Source organism: Aptenodytes patagonicus, chromosome 1 (genome assembly GCF_965638725.1).
Source record: "Aptenodytes patagonicus chromosome 1, bAptPat1.pri.cur, whole genome shotgun sequence".
Taxonomy (NCBI): domain Eukaryota; kingdom Metazoa; phylum Chordata; class Aves; order Sphenisciformes; family Spheniscidae; genus Aptenodytes; species Aptenodytes patagonicus.
Window position 1 is genome coordinate 130934812 of NC_134949.1, and position 25134 is coordinate 130959945.

Below are 25134 nucleotides of genomic sequence, written 5' to 3' on the forward strand. Positions count from 1 at the left end.
CCAGTTTTTCCAAACTCTGTTATACTGATGTAGGCTTTTTACCTGCTTGGGTGTTCTGCAGTTTCTCTTTACATTTGGAACCTGACTTCAAAATATTTATAATCCTAGTAAAGCCATATGAAAAATAATGTATTTAGAAAGTCTAGAGCCCTTCTCCCTTATGAATGCCTCTTTGGCAAACTAGTGATTGCTGCTGTAGTGCCACAAAACTTGGCTTTGCTATTCTCATGAAAAATCCCTGCTAAATAATTAATGTCAAGTTTACAGTCAACTTTCTCATCCTCGTGCTGCTTTTACAATGCTTCACTCTGTTCTTATCCATGGTTGAGTGTATCAGTGTATCAAACCCTCAGGAAAAATAAGCATGCTCAGTGATTTAGCACTGTTGTATGTTCAGAGAAGACTGGTTTAACTAATTAGGGACGTTCGTGTCTGCCTCTGCCTGGACTTGCTTCCAGCTAGGCTGAAACTCTGACACCATTATAGGTTTCTTCTGAAATGTTTGACCACAACAGTCATAACAGCCCTCAATTAAAACAAGCTTTTGAATAATGAATCAATAATCTGTCAAAATTTAAAATGGAAAGCAGGGGACTAGTCCAAGCTTCAGCCCTTTGGGAGACAGTGCAATCCAGTAAATGAGAAACTGGGCAAACTCTGCATCTACCGGCTCTCAAACTGAGCTGAAGGCAGATGCTGGGCCAGCTATCCTTCTTACTCCCACATTGTTTTTTGTTATGGTTATTGAAACAGTATATTCTAGAGGATCAGTCTAGATCTTAGTTGGGATTTCTAATTGTTAGAATAATGATGATGATGATGATGATGGTGATGAATTTGAAGACTATAATAATTTGAGCTCTTTGAGTCACACATCGAGGAGAAGTTGAGAATACATGGCATCCCTCTTCAAGTTGGGCAACACTGTAATTTGTTACGCTATTTAAAAAGGAATCACTGATGTATTTCTTATGCCAACCATTTCTTAGTGAAAAAGAAATTTCCCTTCAGACCAGTGATATAAAAAGCTAGCGGCATATGGATCCACTCTAATTACCAGCCTGGCCATCCTGCAGTCAGCTACAAGTTAGCTGATTTGGCCAGTGACATTAATATCAATTGAATCAATGTCAATACCCGGTTTGTCCCCGGAATACAAATTGTGTGACTCTGCCCTCCAGCCAAGCTTCGCAGAGCAGAAGTTGTGAGCCACAGCTTCTGCCCAGGAGACTGAGAGGCACCGGGTGGACTCAGCAAGTGGCCGTTACACGCCCTCAGCACAGACAGAGAAGTAAAGTGGCTCTGCATGTGCACAGTACCAGCACACAAACTCCTAGTCATTAAAGGCCAAATCCCCAAACCCTCAAAATCAGGTTGCGTAACGTTTACAACCATTTCTAGTGGGTTATAACTCATGAGCAAACTCAGGTCAGCCCAACTTTTAAGAAAGAGGGTAGCATGTATGCTAAGAAAAACACCCCTCTTGGCGTAATAGAGAGCATTAATCCTGACCACAGTATTAAAGGGCAGAGCCAGCTTAGACGTCAAACGTGTGAGGGGCTCCAGGCTGCTCGAGAAGGCGGCACTGGGCAAGAGGATGTTGAACCTGAAGAATCTCACCCCAGTATCCATGACAGGAGCACACTTTGTGATCTGACAAGAACACCCTGAATACAGAACGAGAACTGACAGCCCTGAAAATAAAGCAGCCACATTTTTCGGGAATGCAACAGACTATACTAAAATAACCACACTAAAATGCACCTGTGAAAAGGGAATCAGAAGCCATAAGAAAGAAGACATTCTGACAAAACAAACCAGGAAATCAGGCAGTTTCAGACTGAAGAGAAAGTGCTTGAAGAGGATTCAAGAAGGCACATGACAAAATTAATAGGATTTAGAAAGTGGAAGAATAAAAACGTGCTAAGCAGGAAGAGGGCCAGAGTGCATGTAGTGCTCCACTGGCAAATGCAGCAGGAGAAAAAAGAAGAGGGAAAAAAAAAAAGTACATTTTGGGTACATACTGACAGCAAGGAGGAGCAGATCCAGGCAGGAAAATATTTACAGGGATAAGGAAGAGACACTTTTGAAGAGAAATATGCTGCACAAAATCTGTAGTTACATTTAAATATAAGGCTAGCAGTCTGTGCCACTATTGTAGTTTGCATGTATGTATAAATCAAATAAATTGCCTTTGCATTGCAGGAAAGCAGTCCAAATGTTATATATGAACTTTCAACTCATTTAAAGAACTGTGGTACTACTCCACATCCCTATATTAATCTTCTTGCAGGCAGTACTCAGATAACATCTTTTTACCCCGCTGAAAATCCCATGAGAAGTTTGACTGTGGTAAGTAACAGCTAGACCCTGTGGCTCACAGTTCTTCGAGTGTTAATCCTACTTCTGTGACCTGGTAAAGTTCATTATATGATTAAAATGCCATTTTATTACCTGCTACTGGCTGTAAGACCAGTCTTCTCCACCTCAGTGTACAGTGCAGAGAGGAAAAAAGGCAGCAGATGGGCAGGTCAGAAAGGGAAAGGGCAGGCAGCGCCAACACCCACAGCGTGCTGCTGAGAGCTCCCCCCTGCCTGCCCCTCCCTCCTGGGTAAGAAAGCAAGAATGGAAAGTGGGTCAGAAACCAGTGGTGGTGCAGCATGCCCTTGGCAAAGTGGGGTGGCCACCCAGCTGCCCTCTAAAGACCTCCTGACAAGCTCTGGGCTAAGGATCATGCTGGAAAGACTGGGGGAGAGATGGGCACAGTTGGAGGAAACAGTGCTCTGCTTATCAGGCTGACTGGGAAAGTGCTGCAAGTTTTAAAAAGCTTCCATGGCTGTCCAAAAGCCGAGCCATTCCTTGAGATCTCTGTAAGTGCTCACTTTGTCATGATACCTCTCCACGTCAAATGTTTCTTTTGTTTGAGCACCAACTGCTATGGTCCTGTTTCCCCATCATGTAAAATGGGCAGGGACGCTCTTTCCAAAGACGTCCTCCTCAGTGCTAGATGCAACAAGGACATCTACCTGCTGTTGCTGCTGCCCTAGGTATTCAAACCAAGGAAAAGTCCAGCCTGTGGGCTCATGTTCAGCTGGAGCTTCTACCACGACTGCCCTATACAAGGACACAATGGAGGAGGAGCAGAGGATGATCAACAGGGCATGTACTCATTCTGCTGATCTTCACAGGTTTCTCCCTAAGATCAGTGGAGAAAGAGATGCATCTCTAGAGGATGATTGAGATGCTCAGCGGTCTCTCTTCACTGACTGGAGATGGAGTACAGGGCAACAGCACTCTGAACTTTGGTGCCGTAGTCAGTGGCCTGGATAAAATCAGGTTTAGGGGCAGAGACATCAATAGTTGTGCAGCCTATGAGTCACAGATTATTCCTGAAGCCTGCTATTCACAAGTGATAAAATGCTAATAACTAAGGTGTTTGCAAGACAGAACCCCCCGCAAAACACAACCATAAGATTCACCTGTTTTACAGTTGCACACAGTGTTTAAATGAAATTATGACATTTAATGATTGATGACGTTCTCATTACAGCTTACTGTCTTACGTAATTTGAACAGTTCATTGAAGCTGGCTCAATGTGATCTTGCAAATGTACCTTATCCTGAGGAATGTGAAGCATTTTAGTTTCAAGTTCACTGATTTTTGCTGGTCTCTTCACTTTCAATGTTGAAAATTTTACGAAAAATACTAATCAAAGTAAGGAAAAAGTAATTTTCAATAAACATATGAGTCTTTCGGTATTTAAAGTTTAAGGTATGAATAATTTAATATTACTCTCACTAGATCTTTTCCACATACTGAATGTCCCATAGCAAAGTCTTCGACAGCTGAGAAACACAGCTGAATGAATCAGGAAATTATTCTGCCCTCCCTTTTTCAAGCAGTGTGATTTTTTATTCATTCAGAAAGTAAACAAGGTCAGAGGAGTTCATCATAGTTGTCAACCAGCACTGTAGTATAATAATCTTTTTTATAAGTCAGTTCCTCAACTGATTGTAAAACAACATAGTACTTCTGTTCACAGATAGACATCTGGTATTCTATGTGTAAAACATTATCCTGCTGTCAAATCAACTATTGCATTAGATTAAACTACAAAATAAGATCTTTTTTAACTATTCTTTGATGTGAGCAAAGTTTAAATAGGTCTAAGTGCCTGAACACTAGGCGTCTGCACTGGTAGCATTAACTGGCTTTTCAAAACAAATTTGTTCAACCAATTTCCTAAAACATGGATAGTGATTCCTTTTAAACTTTTCACAGGTTAGGGTGGAATCAAGAGTGAACTACTGAGTTTTTTTAAGTCAGTGGAAAAACTTCCACTAGCTTTGGTTGAGCCAACATCTCGCCTTTATCTTAAGATGTAAAGCCCCCTGCACATTTTTTGAATTGCAGCCTAATTCCAATGAAGTACTTAATTTTATGCTTAACTGCAGTCCCACTACAGCTGATAGGACTAGGTAATTGTTTTAAATTAAACAGGTACTTAATTATATTGCGGGATGAAGATCTCCTTAAATAACAAGTGCCATGTAATTACCACTTAGAAAAACCTAGGAATAAATGGTTTTGAACCTGACTTCCCCACATACTTACCAAGACCAAGACTTAGCAAAAAAAAAATTGTTATTAAACGGTGATTATATTCTTACCTGAAGAGTTAGGTAATCAGCTAAAATCTGGAGAGGATGGTATAAATCGGACAATCCATTGATTATTGGGATCGTGGCTTCTTTTGTCATTAGGTCCAGATCATTATGCTTATAAACTCGAGCCAAGATTGCATTTGCAATGCTGGACAGCACCCTAGAGGATGGCAGAAAATACCCAAGTCAAACATGATAAATATATCCCTGTTGCACTCTTCACCGTGCAACACATAAATATTAATGAGAGGTGGTAATGAATCAAATTTTCTCAGCTATCTGAATAATTTATCATGCCTGCATAACACACTTAAATGCAGACATTTAACAAGCTGCTAATAAGTAAGCAGTTTTACTTATTAACAAACTATAGTAAGTAAATGAAAACTGCTGCTGTATTTTATGGTTTTTTCTCTTTAGCGTTTGATTGTAGTTACAGAGGTAACAGCAATAAATGTTAGGATAGCTGAACTAAGATAAGAGATGGCGTGACAATGTAACATTTGAAGAATTTGATAACTTCTGAAGAGATAAGGTGTAAGATTTCTTGAGTCTTTTAGCAAAGAACAAATGTAGCATTGACTGAATATTAGTGTCTCTGTAAGGTAGCCGGACCTTTGTGAGGATTAGGAACACAGATCTGTCTTAGATTACCACAATTATTTACTGATCTTAATGAACACAGAAACAGGAAGCCAACACCACCAGCCTGTTCTTTCTCCTACCTACACACTTGTGTATTGACGTACATGGTATCAGCGTTAAAGTAATTCCCAAATTTGAAACTCTGTCTGTGGATAGGGGCATGTGGGAGACACTGTACCACTCTGGCCTTAGCCTCATTTGCCAAAGTGTGAAAGCCTCGGAGATGAGCATAGTGGATTAGCATAGCATACTCAGTATGCTCTGAATTCTTTAGATAAATTAAACATGGATTGGAGCTCTGCATTTGTCTGCATTTCTGTGTTTTAATCAGGCCCTGAAGCATGACTTTGAAGTAGCATTTTGTGTGTTTTCATGTTATCTCTAACAGGACCTTAAAACAAAACAAGGAAGAGACTGAATAGAAGAGTATGAAAAACCCTTGCAGTATCTATCTTCCTGATTAGCCATGAAGAATTCTGGTATCTCCTCTTGTGGAAATATGGCTGTTAATGCCATGGCCTTTACACAGACAAATCTCCGGATGAAGTCAGTAACAAATATTTTTTACTGACAACAGACATTCCTCACACAAGCAAAACTCTTATAAAAGGTTTCAAGATTCCCTGTAGAGCTCTCTCTGAAGAAAAGACTGCTGATAGCAGCTACAAGTTAAAAGGAGGGACTGAACAGGGTATTTACTGATTGCAAGGTATTGGAACAGATGCTGGTTTTGCTGTTATTTCTTCTTAGCTCATGAGTTTCTTTTTCTGTGTGTTTATTCCGGCTTGAAGCATGTGACTGTGGAAAACCTGTTCTGTTCAGGGATGGGATGCATGGTCGCTTTTGTTAGCCGTCTAACAGGTGTCCACCCTAAACAAGACATAGCCAGTCACACCAGTCAAGGAAAAGAGGCAATCACACTGGGAAATTGCCCATTTTTCTCAGACTTTTTTTTAGGATGTCAGGACAGCTGATTCCTACCCGACACAACTGATAAAGAATTTCAAGAAGATGGTTCCTTTACAGGGTATGCCATTAGAGGAAATTCAGGCATAATCAATTACCAACTAGTGAAAACTGCTGGATTTTCTTCCTTAATCTGTTGAAAGTAGACACTAGAATTATTAGATGCTTACCAGCAGGACATCAGACAGTCCTTCTGCCAGCATTTCTAGATGTCATATCTTACAGCAGGAAACCCATGTGGAAACTGGGTTTATTCTTTGTGAAATCAAAACCAAATTGAACTCCGAAAAAAAAAAATAGACCTCATCTGAGGAGATGAAGTCTCCTGTAATCAAACCAATTTGAAGGAAACCAGGTAAGGCTGGGATTGCATAGGAAAAAAGACCTGGCTAGATAAGAGTCTTTAGTAAAGATGAAGTTTTGGAAGGTGAAGGGGAGTAAGCACAGGCTCATCAGGTGACTTTTCATTTAAGGTTCCTATGTTACCACCGACTATAAGGTCTTTTTCTCTTTTCAGTCTTTTTGCAAGATTGGGAGCCTATAAACTTCAAAATCCCAGAGCTTGGAAATATAAGAGTGTATTGGAATGCTGCATATCTCTTTTTTCAAAATAACTTTCATTTCTACAGAGAAAAGCTGGAAATTTTTACTCAAGTGTATCCTCTAAGCAATCCAAAATTAAACACAAATAAAAGTGGTGAGAAGTAAGAGATGCAGAGATGCAGAGATTCATCCCCTAATAATGCCAGCGGACTGGTAAAATCATCCTTTGAGCTCTTCAGTGCTGCCACTGAACCTTATGGCCACTGAACTATAGTGGTGCACAATGGAACTGCTCTACAGGGGAAAATACAGATACAGTATTTATATTCCATTTCACGTAATATATCAGACATGCTAAACAGCACTGAAAGGCTTAGAGCTCCTTAATGGGTGGTAACTTCTTGCTACTGTGTCAGCGTAAATGTAAATGTCTTGTGAAGCATGGAAGAACTGTATTATGAGCAGGTAATAAGTCACTAAAAATATGTTCACAGCAGAAATGCTTTCAACCCTTACCTGCAGCAATTCTAATATAAACTGGGGACTTTTATAGATCTGTGCCCTTTTTGCTTTAAGTCTCAATCTCAAGTACTTCTAAGGCCTTCAGAGCCCTAGACACATGGATGTAAATATTTGAAATACCCTCCGGGTCTACTACAGGCATTCTTTTTTTATTCTTACATTAACTGAATGAGGTTGGCGTGTTATGCTTCATTCACAAGAAATGCCAAGGAATTAACACTCAGGTTGTTCTTTTGGGTATGCTGCTCAGCCTTGATTATGCAAAGTCAACAATAATTCTGTAAATGAGAGCAGGAGTGAAGCAGAGCACGTGAGGCTCTGTACGGACTTGGTAAAGCCCTCACTCCACTGTAGCAGGCAAGTGCTGTGCCCCAGCAGAGGAGCAAAATCCCCAAGTCAGGGGTCATAAACAGGACTTGACCTGGAAGAGCAAGCAGTGACAAAGGGGGGCTGAAGGCTTGGATGGGAAGTGGGTATTGTGGGAGATTTCGCCACAGCATGGGGACTTCTCCAAAATGGCTGGAAGATTTGCTTGCTTCTACTTTTTTGCCTTATTTCTCGTAGCTTACTGTCTTTCCCTTTTGCTTGTGCAAACAAAGGTCATTCAAGAGACTGTGAACCAAAGATTTAACGGTCCTTTATTATCCCATTTGGGAAGAAGAAGAAATGAAAACTGGCCTATACAAAGCATGTCCATATGTGCATCAGAACACACCTGGATTTGCTGCAGGGTTGGCATCTGAATGGCAGAGAGCCTCCGGGTGACAGTCCTGCATGTCTGGTGGGATGGTGCTTGGAGAGGTTATTGCAGGGGAGCACTGCATAAGGGCCCTGACTGCATCCTTCCCCTTCCTGGAGGTTTGGCTGCTGGGGCTCAGAGCCAACTTTGCAATAGCGCAGCTGAGGGCTGCCCCTCATCACTGTGATGTCAGGGGGTGAGGCTCCCAGACAGCACTGTGAGGAGCCTCCATCAGGGCCAACCTCCTTCTCTTGGGAGTCACATCTATTGCTGCTTTGTAACCATGCCCATGCTGATCCTGACCCGGACCCCCACCTGCGGGCTGATGTCCCAGCCTGGCCTTGGCCCACCCCCATCCCCACAGAGGTGCCCAATGCCCTGGGCTGTGGCTGCCCCCGGCTGCCTCCCAGCTGCCCTGCTCCCTGGCGAGGGGCAGTGGGACAGGTGCCGGCTGAAGAGGCCCTGCCCTGTCTGACCCACGGGGAGCGCCTGGCACCCGAGCCTCCCCAGTAGCCAAGGAGCCACCAGCCCACAGGGCAGCCTGACATACTGCTCTGAAGAGTCTCACTATTTGTCCTTCCCTTCCCATTCACAAGTGCCACAGTGCAATCTCACATTGGCCCTGGTAAATCAACCCTTCCTTTGGCTTCACCTGCCACCTTTGGTGACACTGCAATCCTTCCACATCATTTTGTCTTGGAGCCTGAAGCCACTCCTTCCCAAATGTGACACCTCTGCACTTTTTAATTCATTCTCCACTGCTCTGGTGTGTCCCATCCCTTCTCAATTTCAGTTCCTTTAAGCTGATGTAAATAGCTGATCTTCATCTTTCCAGCCTGGCATGCCGGTATCCCTGCTCACCATGTCAGGTTCTGTGTCTTCAGTCCCAGTCTCTCAGCACCGCCCTCCCATCTCCCTCCTACTGCGACCTCTGTCAGCATCCTCTCCTCCTCCCCCTTCTCTGTCGAGAGGCTCTCTGCTTACAATGGTCCAGTGAGAATGGAAGAAAAGGCAAGACTCCTGGGGAATAATAATACTTATTTACATCAGTGTGGGGGATTTACCTTTGATATGTTTCCCATTCACCTTTAATGTGACATAGTAAGCTATGTATGTTTGACTTGAAAAATCCTCCATCTCTCATGCTAATAGAGTTGTAGCAGGGACGCATGTGCTCTGAAGCATTTAAATGGCACGCTTTGATGAAGCTATAGCTGTCCTGCTCAAACTGGGGCTATGTCCCATGATGTATGAAGAATTTCTTTTGAGGGGATGTATTTGAATCCCATGGCAGTGTACGAGCTCTGCTGAACTGGCCACAATGGCCACTGGACACAGTGGCCTAATGTACCTCAGACTTGACTGTTAAGTCTCAGATTAATCTGTTCCCTTTGTAGGCCCACAAGTTTATATGATTTTTGAATCTTAAATTTGTAGTTACTAAACAAGGCAGTGGGACACACTTTTCTGAAACATCTTCACACTACTGTTGCAGCTTACTTTGATACCGGCAGTTACATATCTAGCAGGGAGTGAGCGCTAAGTACTTTCATGCCTCAAGAGACTGAAATTTTGACTTTCTACTATCAACACCCATATGTCTTCCACTTCAGTAGTTAAAGGCAAGAAAGGAAAACTTAAAATGTTCAAATGTTTGGTCTTTTTCTTACATTTTCCTTGGATTTCATCACAGAGAGAACAGCAACATTGTTCTCAAACAATCTCTCCCACTGACTGTGAAAACTGTAGTATACAGCAGAGGCAATGGAACCTCAGCTGGCTGATTGCGTATTTTGAATTGAGCCTGACGAGCCTGACACTGCATATCTTTCACCAGAACAAAAAGGACCTTTCAGACACTACTAACCTTCCAACAGCTGAGCCTGACTGAATTGACCTCAGGATGCAAAAGGGCTGCCTAGAAAGCAGCACAATACTGAGGTTGGATGAGTCTTTAATACATGGAGTGCTATGAAAAACAGCAAGAGCACCTGCAAAAGACAACCTCATGTTCTGCCTACTTTCTGCAACATTGGAGGGAATCCGCTGGACAACAGCCTTGAGCTCAGTTCTTCCCTGCTATGGCAATGGGGATAGGCTGCTAGCTATTCATCCCTGCATGCATGTGGGACTGGGCATGATTAAGATCTTCCAAGGGTGCCAGTAAGAGAACAATGCCATAGCCCAGCCTCCACAGCAGTCCTGACAGCAGGTACAGCTGTGGAGGAGGGCATGTGAAATCAGAAACTGGCTGCAAAGTGTTGGTCAAGTTTGGTGCTGCTGAAATAGGGGGATCAGAGTGGCCTTCAGTGCCACCCTGTCACTGCAGGAAGGCTAAGGCCCACCAGCAGCTGGCCTAACTAGGATAAATAAAGTCTTTGCTTTTTGATTTTGCTTTTTGATTTGCCAGCCAGCTGTACTTCTAGCTCCATGAGGAGCAACAGAACCAGAAGGTTCTAGTCTTGTTTGAATACATGTGCTGTCATCAGTAGAGCTATACTACTGAGGTTCATAAAATGTTTCCGTTTGTGTGACTGTCACTCTCATTAACACTCTGTAAGCCAAATTTGATAAAAATATTTCTCGTCGTGAGACATTTTGGAGAGCTAGAGTGGATGGAATGATGGTGTACCGAACTACAGATCCTGTGAGCTGATCTGTAAATATTTAAGGAATCTGGAGTGCCTTCTGACATTTTCCAGAAAGAAAATATTAGCTTCCAAAATTCTGTGAGACAGGTTTCAGCCTGATCAACTACCAAATACATAGTGATCAATCAAGTGACATTTTACCAACCTTGCTGTATCTGTGAGACTCTCATTAGTGCCCAGATGTATGTCTTGTGTTGTAAGGAAGGAAGGATGTCCTCCAAGGAGAGCAAATCCTACAGTGAGGACAAATAAAAAAGAAATTAAACACCAGCACCTCATATTTACAGCCAAGATTCAAAAACTTCTTCATGTAAAAGATATTTACAGCAATAAAAGTAAAACTCAGCAGGGCATCCAAATGTTTCAAATGCTTAAAGTCTGACACACAAGACACAAATAAATTTATTTTGGAATAAACCCACTCAAATGTGATGCTTTGCTGAAATCCTTCAGCATGAGTTCTGATCTGTGTTCATAGGAACAGTCATTCAAGCTGCAAGGCTACATATTGCCAAAAGCATCACCGTGGCTCCCTCTTAAGAGCTAGGTAATCCATTCATCATGCTGAATTTCTACTTCAAGGGACTTAGCATCCTAGAAGGGCCATCTGAGTCACTAGGTGTAATTCCACATCCTTGCAAGAAGCTTTAAGTATATTCACTCAGATAGAAAACCCTAAGTCTCCTCATACACTATAACAAACTTGAGCTTGGTCACAAATGAACCAAGTGCCTTAAAAATTATAATGTGGCAGAGAGAAAAGGAAAGATCTTTTCTTTCCTCCACCCTGCAATAGTTAGGAATTTACAAGGTGAGCCAAGGAACTGGATGGATCAGGTCTGAAGAATGAAATCCACTCCTGAACAGGAAACCATAGAAAGACCTGAGCATCATTTAAGAATATAAAACACTTTGGGGAACTTAAAAGGTGTCTGGACGGTATTTTGGATAAAGACAAATTACATGCTAAGGACAACTGTCAGGTTCTGTCCTGCCTTATTCCTGTTGCACCACCACTAGAAAGCTACCACAAGCAACCAGGTGACACAGACAGAGAGAAAAACAGCTTTTTTTCACCAACGCTTGAGTCTCCCTGCCTTTGTCCAGTTTAAGCCTAAAGCCTCCCTCCACTGAATCTCAGTGTAAAGTCCATCGTGGCCACATATTGGAAGGATGGAGCCCAAGGGGGACTGTTTTATGAACTGTCACAAATAGTTTAGCATAAGCCTAGCTGTAGGACACAGGGTCCTACAACTGTGGACATACAAAGTGTAGGATTTAAACTGGGCTGTAGGTAGCCCTGTAAGGCATTTTCTGTGCACTGGGGAAGATTTTCCGCATAAGAACAACTCCCTTCTAGTACAGAAATTGTCAGGGAGATCTTGCCCTGTCACTAATATCCATGATGGATCCAGAGAATCTTGGTGTGGACAAACCAACCTTGTCAAGACAGCACTGCGGGGGAGTAAGCCTTTTACTGTGATAAATCTAGAAGGAAGCCCATCTTGTTTTTATTGCCAGGAAGAGAAAGGCTGCATACAGCACAGAAGAGCAGAGACCCCACTTCTCTACCAAACTGTGATCTCTTGCAAGTGTTAACAAATTTCATGCTCTTAAAAAAAAAGGAAAAAAAGAGGAAAGCAAAAAATGAAAGAAAAAAAGGTTAAAAGCTGCTTGGGCTGGTTGTAGCCGTTAGATGGCACTGCAGACATCACCAGGACTGCAGCTTCAACATGATGTTTGTACATTAAAAAGTTGATCCCACTGCTACTCTTCAAAAAAGGATTAAACCAGGACTGAACACTGAAACCTTTCACAGATAAAACCAAGCAACTAGGTTCAGGCGGCAGGCCTGGGCGCCACAACTGGGCCCCTAACACAGAGCAGCCCTTATTAACTTCCATCCCATGCGGGCAGCAGGGTTGAGGTGAGGTCTTCCACTTCGCATCAGTTCAGCCAGACTCTAGACTTTAAAATGCAATAGATAAAAATAATACTGGCAAATCATTGCCTTTTGACTGCCTCAATTTCCTTAAAAGTCAGATTAAAAATAATGATGCTCCAGACCCCACCTGAAGGGCAAATCTCTGCTCCGTCCAGCCAGTGTATACTCATTTTATTGAATGGGCCTGATTTTACTTTCCCTTTGTCATCATTAAGGATTGCTCCAAATCTCAACAAGATTAGAGTGAGAACCAGCAAACTTTTAAGAATGAAGCATCACTTGTTCTACTATTACTTTTTGCTGTTAGAAAAGCACTATACATTTGCCGGTTGCTTTGCCCTCCTTTCTTGGTTATTCCGAAGCATTTTTGTATTAAGGCAGGAAAAATGTTTAGGTTTCCTCAAATACTTTCACCTCCTCTCTGCAGCTCAGACACAAACACTGTATTTATGGGAATGTGTATGCAAACTGTTGCCTAGACATTATAGCCTACCTATTCAATGCAAGTTTTTAAGTCAAGACCTCAAGGTTGAGATGTTGTTTGTAGCAACTTTTCCTGTCCAGCTTCTTGTGGTTTTTTCCAAAGCCATATACAATTATGTCAGTGATTTATCCCCGCAAGTTCCACACAATACAACAGCTCTGCATTTTAGGCTTCTAAATGCATACACTTTGGTAGATGTTTCACAGTCCAGGCAGGCTCCCATGGACATATTCTGTTTTCTATAAATGATGCCCAGGTAGAAAAAGAGGAATCTGGCCATTTATTCAGAATTGCCAGACGTCAGGCAGCCCAGTCGGAGCTACCACCTGGAGTCTGTGTACATAGCAGAGTCCTAACGTGTTGGGCTTTCTGCTCGTGAACTGGCCATCTGTGCAGGGCCTGGGAACATAATTCCATCCAAAACTTTCCATCTGGAAACACAGGAGCTCTGTGCTTTAGCTTTGTATATAGTTGCAGAGAAAGAATCTTTGCTTCAGATGCTTTCATCCAGACTACTAGTAGAAAGAAAAAAATGATGACTTTTGAAGATATGCAGGCACCAATTCAACAAATAAGCACACGCTGGAGTGCTGTGTTAAACTGGAAGATCTAACCCTTTTTGTTGTCACAAGCTGGTCATATCCAAAGCCACATACTGAGTGTTTATATGAATCTTGGTACCTTCGACAAACTGTATTAAATGTTCATACTGCAGAGCCAGAATAGATTATTATCTCATGTCCACACTTCTCACTACTATTAGTTTTCAAAAATGGACAGTTTTATACCTCAGGCTGTGGCAGATTATTGAGCCCACTTATGCAAACTCTTTCACGTAGGACACGTGTGCTGGTGGTTGTACAGACATGGGTTAGATCTCCATTCCAGACAGCCCCTGCTACATTGGGTGAGTGGGCCAAAGTGAATCCTCTAGTTCACACATTGGATACACAGCTGTGGGGCTGCTCTGCCATCACCAGGAGACATACACAGCCACGTTCTCAAACTCAAAGGAACAATCTGGTTTTATATTTCAAGACATCTGGATTTGGATTTGTTAGTTTCCTCACTGCCTGCCAGGACTTACAATCTAGAAAGTATTTTTCAGTTTAGACTGATAACAAAGAACTCTTCTAGGCAGCAACTGCAAGAATATCCCTAAAGTAGAAACTTAAAAACTGATAAGCAATTTTTTAAAGCTATCCTCTAAATGGAGAGTAAGCTAAAAGAGTACTCTTGCCCCCTCTGTAATGTGGCCAAGCTAAATAATACTACCCATTCTAACAAAAAACAGACCCTGTATTCCTGCCATGTAATACCATCCCCACTACATTAGAACATAAGAAGTGATGCAATTATTTCTGTGACTGTATGTAGTAGTCTTCAGGCATGGACATGATGTTTCTCTCACCCTGCTGTGTAAGAGGAGTGAGTTGGGAGTAATTCCACTAAAGCCAGTGGCAGTGAACCTCTGTAAAGCTGTTAAGACCTTGTATATTCCAGTGGACAATGAAAAAAGGTATACAGAGCTTTTCTGCCTGTATTGTTTCCTCTCCATTTCTACCTTGTGACATATTGTCTGCATTCAGCGTCTGTGAAATGGTTGGATTTATTTATAATTTGTTCACTGAAATGTAACTGCAGCTGTATATTTTAAGAGTATCAGTGACAATCAGAATATTTTACACCAAAGCTGTAACAAAACCAGGGCATTCACTTTTATGCCATGCCTGAGGATGTTTATTTTACAAGTAATATATGACCATGTGGAATATCTTTGTTTTCAAAAAGTTCGCAAAATTTTATGCAGAATGGGTATGGGATTCTGACTGCAAACAGATGACAATTTCCAGTATTATAGCAGATATATAGAAAATAGACATTTTCCAATATAACAGCTAGTGATAGCAATAAATCTAGTAGGCTCCACAACACTGGATTTACTTTGCCAATACCCTATGGAAGTTACTTGTAGTTCTTCATTAAACTTACAACACCACTACTACTCTTAGAAATGGTAAAATAATATGGGTTTCAGAAATATGCATTAGGACAAGATTAGATTTATTCAAGAGAGTAAAGGGGCAATGAATTATACCACAAGGAGCTGTACATTGTTCAGTACAGTTGCAATGTCGTCAGAATAAAACAGTTTAGAGGTATAGTATGTTGGAAAAGCCAAAACTGTCGACTGTTGTCTTACAATGCATTATAAATCAATGTTTTGATAATCTTCTTTGATCAATCTTGGCGACTGGGAGAAGTGCCCAAAGACTGAAGGAAAGCAAATGTCACCCCTATGGTGACAAGGGCAAGAAGGAGGACCCAGAGAATTACAGGGCGGTCAGCCCCACCTCGATCCCTGGGAACGTGATGGAGCAGCTAATCCTGGACACCATTTCCAGGCACATTAAGGACAAGAAAATCATCAGGAGTAGTCAGCATGGCTTCACCAAGAAGTCATGCTTGACCAGCTTGATAAACTTCTATGATGAAATGGCTGGCCTGTTAGATGAGGGGAGAGCAGTGGGTATTGTCTACCTGGACTTCATTATGGCCCTTGACACTGTCTCCCATAAGATCCTCATAGACAAGCTGTTGATGTACGGGCTGGATGAGCAGCGAGGTGGGTTGAAACTGGCTGAATGGCCAGGCCCAGAGGGTGGTGATCAGTGGCACAAGTCTAGTTGGAGGCCAGTGATTAGCAGTGTACCCCAGGGGTCAATACTGGGTCTAGTCCTGTTTAACATCTTCATTAATGGTCTGGATGATGGGGCAGAGTGTGTCCTCAGCAAGTTTGCTGATGACACAAAACTGGGAGGGGTGGCTGATATGCCAGAGGGTTGCGTTGCCATCCAGAGGGACCTCGACAGGCTGGAGAAATGGGCTGACAGGAACCCCATGAAGTTCAGCAACGAGAAGTACAAAGTCCTGTGCCTGAGGAAGTATGGACCAGTACAGGCTGGGGGCCACCCAGCTGGGAAGCAGCTTGGCAGAAAAGGACCTGGGGATCCTGAAGGACACCAAGTTGAACATGAGCCAGCAATGTGCCTTTCCGGCCAAGGTGGCAAATGGTATCCTGGGCTGCTATAGACAAAGTATTGCCAGCAGGTGGAGTGAGGTGATCCTTCTCCTTTATTCAGTACTGGTGAGGCCACACCTGGAGTGTCCAGTTCTGGGCCCCTCAGTATGCGAGAGACACGGACATATTGGAAAAAGTCAGTATGTCCATGTCAACAAAGGGCCACGAAGATGACTAAGGCACTGGAGCAATTCCCTTATAAGGAAAGGCTGAGAGAGCTGGGACTGCAGAGCCTAGAGAAGAGAAGGCTCAGAGGGAATCTTACTAGTGTATATCAATACAATGGAGGACGCAAAGAGGATGGAGCCAGGTGCTTTTCAGTGATGCAATGGGCACAAACCGAAATACAGGAGGTTCCCTCTGAACACCAGGAAACACTTTTTTACTGAAAGGGTGATTGAGCACTGGCATAGATTGCCCCAGGAGATTGTGGAGTCTCCATCCTTGGACCTATTTAAAAGCTGTCTGGGCACGGTCCTGTGCAACTGGCTCTAGATGACCCCGCTTGAGCAGGGGGGTTGGACCAGATGACCTCCAGAGGTCCCTTCCAACCTCAACCACCCCGTGATTCTGTTTGTTTATTTTTCAATAATGATGTTCTTTATAGACATAGGGACAGCAGGACTTCTGAAAAGACTTGTATGGTGTTAATATATGGCAACAATCTCCTAGGCACTGCACAGAGCAGATTTTGTAACCAGTGCTTTCCAAGTCTCTACTCCTTTATAATGAAACCCATTGATTTTCATCTAGTTGTTCCTGAGAGTTGCAAAGTTTGTTTAGACTAATCTCATCACCAGAACCTTGTCCCACAAGTGATCTCTTTCAACATATTGAAGGTGCAACTCGTGGGAAATGCTATTTGAGATGGCTCAGGTATTTTATAAATAAACACTCCAATCCACTTCAACGTCCACTTTCACTGGACATTAGAAAATTGGTATTAAATTAGCTTATTTAGCTAAAAGGAACACATGTGACCCCACATTTGTTTTGAGTTAGAAATTCCAAGGGAGAAATCATGTATGTTAAAAAGCAGCTGAAATGTATAGAGTTTCCATGGACAGAAAAAACTTGAGTCTGCCTTTGAAACAAAGTCTTAGGCTTAGGGGACTTAAGACCAATTAACTGAAGGTGTGAAGTTAATGCACAGAAGTTAAACTGCCTTAAACTCCCTTGTGGAAGCTCTCACTCAGAAATAAATTGGTTTTATTTCACTGGAGCTTAATCCCTCTTGGATGAATTTATGTGCATTAACTCCCATCCTTGAGTTAATTCATTTGAACTTTCCTGAGCTTCCCCCTTCCATAAGCCTTCAAAAGCCAAGGACTAAATAGTGCTTCCCTCTGAATCTAGAAGCACGAAGGATAAACAGATTCAGAGAATTCGTCATTACCTGCCCATGTACCAGTGTGGCAGGCAACTAGAAACTGGACTAAAAACTCCGGAATTAAAAGGTGGGTGGTCTTCACAGAGAGGGAATGCACAAGAGAAACCCATTTGTAAGTCCTGCTTATCTGGAGAAAACAGAAAGCAGCAACAATTCTACATAAAGACCAGGATCAGCAGGTAACTGGCTATGCCAGAGGATACAAAGGCAAATTCAGAAACGCTTGCAGATAACATATCTGCTTCTTCCTTCCATTATTTTTACCTTCTCCCTTACACCTTCTAAAGATTATGTGAATACTCAACAAGTTTCCTGTCCCTTCACCAGGGAGAAGTCAGCCTAAGGGATGCTGGGTCAATTTAAATGTGAGAAGGGCAGGCTTCTCCTTCCTTAATGTGTAAAAATGTACCCATAAGACAGTCACCAATTCATAGTTATTCCTTGCTAAAATGCAAGCACGTGAATGATTTATTTCAGCAGTCCCACTGACTTCACAACAACTACCATGTAAATAAAGCTATGCACGTGTTTCAGTGTTTGCAGGACTGTATCCTAAAAGGATAATGTTCCAGTGCCTGGTCTTATTAGGCTAATACCCTGGAGTCTCCATCAAGTTATCTTCCCCTGTAGGTAATCATGTTAATTTTTTTTTCCCTAATTTATATCAAGGCATTACTACGATTCCCAGTCTAAACACACTCTGAAATGTGACAATGGTAGTGGATAATACATTAGAAAAATATTTATTAGAGCTTGCATGGAATTAAATTTGTGACGCTTACTAAAATAGATGTTAGGAAATCTTGCATCTTGCCAGTACAACTAGGCGCTTACACCTGAAATGCTTACTTCTGCCTGTTACTTTATTTCTGATCTATCATGTTTTGGAATGATCTGGCGAAATTTCGGTGACGAAAGGCATGTGCTTGTGAAATTAATATGCAAGGTGAAACACATTTAGCTACCATTCTTTTCCTATTTTTGCTTTCAAACTTTAGGTTTCTCCTGAGTAGAAATTGCTAAATACAAAATTATGCAGTGTTTTTCAGTACATCCTCACAGTATATGATTTCATATAAAATCTGGCTGTGCCATTGCTTAGACCTACCTGTTTCTGCAGATAATCTTGTTCTTGTGCTTCTCTTCTCAAAAATCATGGCCAAAGATTTTCCTTGCATCAGAGGCAAATACTGGAATATGAAAATTGAAGGCATTTCAATTTTATAGTCATTATACACTTTACAGTGTGAAATACTTCTTTCACATTTTGATTCAGCATTAGAAAAGCTACACAGGTGTTTTTTTAACCATAGCTTTGTTCTCCTGCCCTTCAAGGAATTTATTAGCAGTGGAAAGGTTAAAGGGAAAGAAGTCATTCTAGGGGCAAAAAGCAACTGCATTTTGGCACTCAATTTGAGCTAGCATTAAGGAGAACTCTGATACTAATTTAATCCCATGCAGGGAAGTGTCTTCCATTTCCTACATTTAGTGCTGCACGTACACCATGTGTCGATGGAAGGGGTTAGCCAACAACAGGGAGTTAACTGTGCAAAGCTGTTTAACCTTTTCACTTGCGAAGTTCTCTGAAGTATTTAAAGAATATCTCTGAACACTTTACAGGAAGGCTCTTTGATTTGTAGCACATGATTTACAGTATTTAAGAGTTCAGGTGATGTTGTTTAGGACAAGACAGCTGAATGGCTCATTCCCAATACTCTTCAGAACAATATTCATTTCAACATCTGAGTGACCTAAATGACAGTTAAAGCATTTTACCTCTCCTTTGTGCTTTATCCTTTGTTTCAAATCTGAGGCCATCCACAGCAAATACTTCAGCTCATTTGCTGTGTAGTTCTGTAGAGTAAGGAGGTCACGACCTTTCAGATGAACATTCATTTGAGCTGCTGGCCCATACCTGTGTCAAAAGAGCAAAAAATAGACGCTTTATGTCATTCGACACTAAATTGTACTCATCCTAAAGCCAATGAGCAAGCAGCTGAAATCTCTCCCACTCCCCTCCTTTGACCCAGCTGGATCAGCTTGATGGACTGTGTTAATTACTGTCAGACAGCCACAACATGCCACTATGCGCTATATCTATCACCACTATAACCGTGTCTCAAATTGTATTATAAACTGTACATTAGATGTAGTTTCTTTTGCCTTCTGATATGCATAAGACTTGACTGCATGCTGCCTAATCAAATAAACCCAAATGCATAAAGACACTCAGGGCTTGGTGAAATGGCTTACGCATAGACCACAACGCTGCCCTTTGGGGGCACAGAATACGAGGAACTGATCTTGATGCTCTTTCTCCTTCCTTCATGCTTTGTGGATGAGTAGACACTTTCCATGTTCCACCGTGGAGGTGGAACAATACACCCCAGTACACAACAATACACAATACAAACGGTGGCATTTCTATAAAGGTGTATGAAATCTCTTGATTACACTAGGGAAGAGGGTAAAAAATCCCAGCAAAATAGCCATGTGCTCTGGTCCTTCTCCTGCCACACAAGAGATGTTCTGGGCATGTGCAGTGTATTTATTCAGTGTATTCTGGCCTCCAGACAGATTTATGACTTCAGAATCACATGAACGGTTGGACTCGATGATCTTAGAGGTCTTTTCCAACCTTAATGATTCTATGATTGTATGATTCTATGAAATTGGATGTTGATAATCACCCACAGAAGTTACATGATCTAATGAATTTCCTCTAGCTTAGATGAGGTGTCTTAATGAAAGTCACGTCCAAGCCCGTGTTCCCACAGGCTTAAGATTAGTAAGCGAGAGTGGTAGCTTAGCCCCTTCCCTGGCACTGTATCTACAGCCCTCCTTAGCATAACACAGTCTGCACTGTACTCTTGCTAAGGTTTGGATGGGTACAAGCTAAACATGTCTTTTTAACTAAAGGCAGCATTTTTAGACTGATCTGATGGAATAGAAACCAAAGCAATGCAAACAAATGGACTGAGTGCAGCTACCACTTTAGTATTTCCAAGTAGGCCTCCCTTTAGCTCTCCTTTGAGGCCAGGCTCAGTTAAAGCACCTGCCAATTGCCAAGCTCTGGAGCCCACAGCTAGGAATATTCAGGGGAAAAAGTAGAATTTCTGTTCATTTTTCTGTTAATTCCAAGGAATAAAAGCCCTGGTAGTGGATAGGCCTATTATGGCTTCTAAAGATTTTGGTGTTATATTAGTTAAATCTGGAGGGAAAGACTTTTTCTATAGAATTTTGTCGCATAGGCTCCAACTGGAACTGGAGGAAGAGAGCAGCTCTTACGGGAATGGTACCACACACTATTACTGTCCGTTTGACATCACAGCACAAACTGCACAACTTTTCAAATCATGTAGCAGAATTTTTTCTTTAACTGAAGATATCTAAATGCTGTGTGTTTTCCTTCTGGACACCTTAAAAGTGCTTTAGGTACACATTATACCACTGCCATTACTAAGAAGACTTTTTTCACAGTGAAAAGGATTATGTGTAACAGCAGAAACACAGAGAATATATGAAGAAGTAGTCCATGCAGATGTCCTGCAGATTAATATTGCTGGAAATCAGTAAATGCTGTCATATATCAGGGCAATGTGCTCCAGAGATTATGCAGACTGCCAGAGGGTCCACCGCTAAGCTAAGCACAAAGCACCACAAAGATTCCCATCAATGTGCACCATCAGAGTCTGGTCTCTGCACAGGCCCCCAAACTGCAGGAGGGAAGGACTTTTCTGTAGCACGATGCAGATAAAGGAGTGGATTTTTTGTTTTCTAAGTTTAGAGTCATGTTGCCTGTGTATTTTCTTAGAGTGTCTCTGAAAATTGATTCTTAAGTGAAATACAATCTAAACTCTATGTGTGACTTCAGTAACAAATATTTGTGGCAGTACCATTTAAAATAATAATGCACATTTCCAAGCCATAAAGACTAATCTTCACAGCATTACAATCATTAATAAAATAAAGTTACATATTTTGCTGTAAGTGTTATCCTTCTGTTCCCATGCTTGCCTCCAACCTGAGGTAAACAACCTAGAAACAGTTAGGAAGCATCCAAATGCCCCATTTTTTAATTTGAAGTGGGAGTTACAGAGGTAGCAAAATGATTTCCTGTACTTCTATATTCAACAGCTGCAGAATAGAATATACCTGACATTATAAGAAAAGCTGGGCATTCGTAGGTCAGGTAGCTTCCACCATAGCATGAAAAATGGCCTACCAAGGCAAGCTACTGAAATCCAGCCTTGAATACCAAGGCTCTTAGTTGATATTCAAGGGGTTGGCTCTAACTTCAATGTGTATAATGTGAAAGAAATTAGTTTCATAACTGTGACTTTTTATTGTTATTATTTTTCAGAATAGGAATTTGCTACTCTATCCAGTTTGGGGGAACAAAAAAATACTTGTCCTGTTTTAAAATCTATGCAATTTTTTGCTGCTTGGTCACTCTACTCTCCTTCGCTGCGTTGTTCCCAGAGCAGCTTTGATGCTGCTCCTCGAGTTTCTAATTGCAGCCTACAATTCCTTCCAGGGAGTTAGAGATTGTCTAATCTCAACCTGCCAAGCAGGAACTTCCATTCATGGGTCTTGTTTTACCACTTGGCAATATTGAGAAGTGGACTGAGAAATATCCACCACTAATTTCTGCACTGGTAGATAGTGAAGCACTAAAATTGGCTACCCAGAGAGGATGTGGAATTACCATCCTTGGAGATTTTCAAGATGTGGCTAAGCAAAGACATAGCTGACCTCGTATGCTGTTGTCAGGCTACAAGCAGAAAGTTGGACCAGAGGTCTGCTCCTGACCTCTATGTTCCCATGATGATTCTGTTTTATTGCTATGACCTTCAAGAAATCTGCTCCCTTCCCTGTTGACCACATCCTCTGAAAGAGAGGCAGAAGTGGACTAATAAATTCCAGAGAAGGAGCATGAGACAACATACCAAAGTTAAAATGTAACAGGCAGAATTGCAAGGTCAAGCAGTTGGCTTATTCCCTTCTGAGCAGGGACAGCAATTACTTTGGACTATTAGCACAGACTGATAGGTATTAGGTTATCCTGCAATATCAACCACAGTGTGCTTAACTCGTAATGCTCATAGACAGTGGTGATAGCTTATGCCAACATTATGATATAACGTTAAAAAAACCCTAAAAATAAAAAACAACATTATGTGGGGAGCTTAATGAATTGGATGACTTTATTGGAAAACCAGCTTTACTGCAGTTGTTTTCCAAACTTGCTTGTCTATCATCTCTGCTAACCAGAGAAAGCTCCCACCAATTGCCAGCAGTGAAAATCCAAAATCCATAAAAAAAATCATCACCCAGGCTTCAGGACCACTTTAAAACTGTAGCAAAGAAATCACAGAACTTGGAAAACATTTGGTTTTCATCTGATGTAATGTAGAAATGATAAATAAAAATGAGAAGCAGCTTACTGAAAACTGTAATAGAGGTACTTTTCTGAAGGCACAGGGGACAGGCACGTCTATGTGGCTGAAGAAAGAACCCAAAGCCAGGTCACAGAGCCAGGTCTACCTGGCTAACTTTGATGTTGTATCACATCACGCTTTTCCTGCATGCCTCCATTGTATATAGAGACAAAAAAATCCCGAAGTGGAGATTCACCTTGCCAACTTCCCCCCCCCCAGTACTGGTCATGATAACTGTCTAAATGCACAAGAATTTCCTGTATTTTATTCAGATAGTTATTCATTGATTACAGTACCTGCAATGTACACTGACCTCAAGAAGAAACATTCCTTCTTGACTTTGCTGCTAAATCCCACAGAAAGAATTAACAGCATTTCGCAAACATTAAAAGGGAAAAACCTCCAGTCTCCCAAAGACGCTGAGCTTTCTGCCTCAGGAGGCAAAAGGGCACTAAAAATGCGAAAAAAAGTGCCTTTCTCTGAAACACTCACTCCTTCACAGGATTCAACAGCTTTTGTCTCCAGGCTTCTGACTAAATGGCACTGAACACCGGACAAAACTAAAGGATAAGCTTACCAAAAATGTCGCAGCAGCTGCTTGCTGGTCCATGTTAGTTTTGCAGCACTGAAGAAATTCCTCATGTGAAACAGCATCTTCTGTTCGCATTAGACTTCTCTCAGTCCCGCAAATAAAGTTAACAGAAACGGAGGTGTATGAAGCAGAGAGCGAGCTGTGCTGCTGTGCAAAGGAGGGAAAACCAAGAACCAAAGTCTTTGCTTTGGCTGCCCCAGCCAGGGCTGGGCCTGGCGGGGGCTGACACTGAAGCTTTTCCTTGGTCAAACTCTACAGATAGAGATTTCTCACAGGGCCCATTGCACCACGCGCAGTTTGTGCTCTTCTGTGTGGGCCCATCATATCATACCTGTGTCAACACCATTTCGTAGCAATTTTGTGTTTGTTAAATATTTGTACAGGAGCATGTGCTAGCAGAAAAAGGCAAAAGAAGATTTGTCAGGGTGCAGCATGAGCCGGGTGGCTCCCTTGGGGACGGGACTGCGACCGTGGGGGGTTCCCCGGCCCTAGAATGGCCTGGGCAGGGCCGGATGGCCCCGTGCTGAGCCAAAATGAGGGTCCTGGGCCCACGGGTATCAGGCTGGGCAGGGCCATTAAGGCTTATTTGTGCCCTCAGGGCCCGGACAAGATGGGAGATGGGCTACATTAAAAAATGTATATATTGCTGGAGGAGTTTTGGACCAAGTTTTCAATTGTGCTATGGTAGCATTAAAAAGCCCTCAGTGAGGCCCAGAAACTTAAATATTGCTGCCTGCATGCCTCCTTATGTTAAATTGCTTGCTGTATCATCTGATGTTGGTCAATTGCTAAATATTAAAGTGATTTCATTTAAATTTCTACCTTCAAATATAATTGTCAGATAAGATTTTATGCCACCTGCACTGCAGGCGGTTTTGAAATATGGCCATTACTTTCTCATTTCCTCCTCTGTATAAGGAGAAGCGTACTTGTATAAATCAAGGTGATGGCATATCTATCAGAGACGGTGATATGTTGAAATTGCAATGTGAGGATGATATAATTAAAACACATTGAAAAAAAAAACTTACTTCCCCAGAGAGACTGCCATGAAAGGCAGGGTGATAGCTCTTGGTAGGATTTGTTCAGGACCCCTCATGCCAAGCCAACCCTGAGATACTTGGAAAATGCAGCAGTTGCCAGGGGAAATGTCAGGGAGAAGCAAAACCCAACAGAAATTAATGGGAATGAAAAAGCCAGAAGAACTGCACATAGAGAAAAAAGCCGGGCCACGGCTTCCCTCTTGGTTGCCCTTCTCTGGGAAATGACTCTCATGGCCTTCAAGCCCAGCCCCTGGGGGCTGAGCGTGTGCCACTGGTGGTACCCAGGAGAAAAGACGGAGGGGAAAGGAAACGTGGTTGATGTGCCAAGGCCCCCAGCCTCATCCTGCAGCCCCGCAGAGAGGGGACGGTGCCAGTGCGCCTTTATCAGGTCATCCCGGGACAGGGACTGCCCAACCCCAGTTCCCA

General features: G+C 42.2%; 1 protein-coding gene across 1 annotated transcript in view; it reads right to left on the reverse strand.

Annotated features, from left to right (window-relative positions):
• The window catches only part of OTC (ornithine transcarbamylase), a 30718-nt gene extending 6961 nt beyond the window's left edge, over positions 1-23757 (reverse strand). The window contains exons 1-5 of the mRNA XM_076328887.1: positions 23651-23757; positions 19409-19547; positions 18741-18822; positions 10877-10964; positions 4672-4825 (exon numbers count right to left, since the gene is read on the reverse strand). Of these exons, the coding sequence (XP_076185002.1) occupies positions 4672-4825; positions 10877-10964; positions 18741-18822; positions 19409-19547; positions 23651-23727 (540 nt within the window). The 5' untranslated portion in view covers positions 23728-23757. The remainder of the gene's footprint in view (positions 1-4671; positions 4826-10876; positions 10965-18740; positions 18823-19408; positions 19548-23650) is intronic.
• Between the last annotated feature and the right edge of the window lie 1377 nt (positions 23758-25134).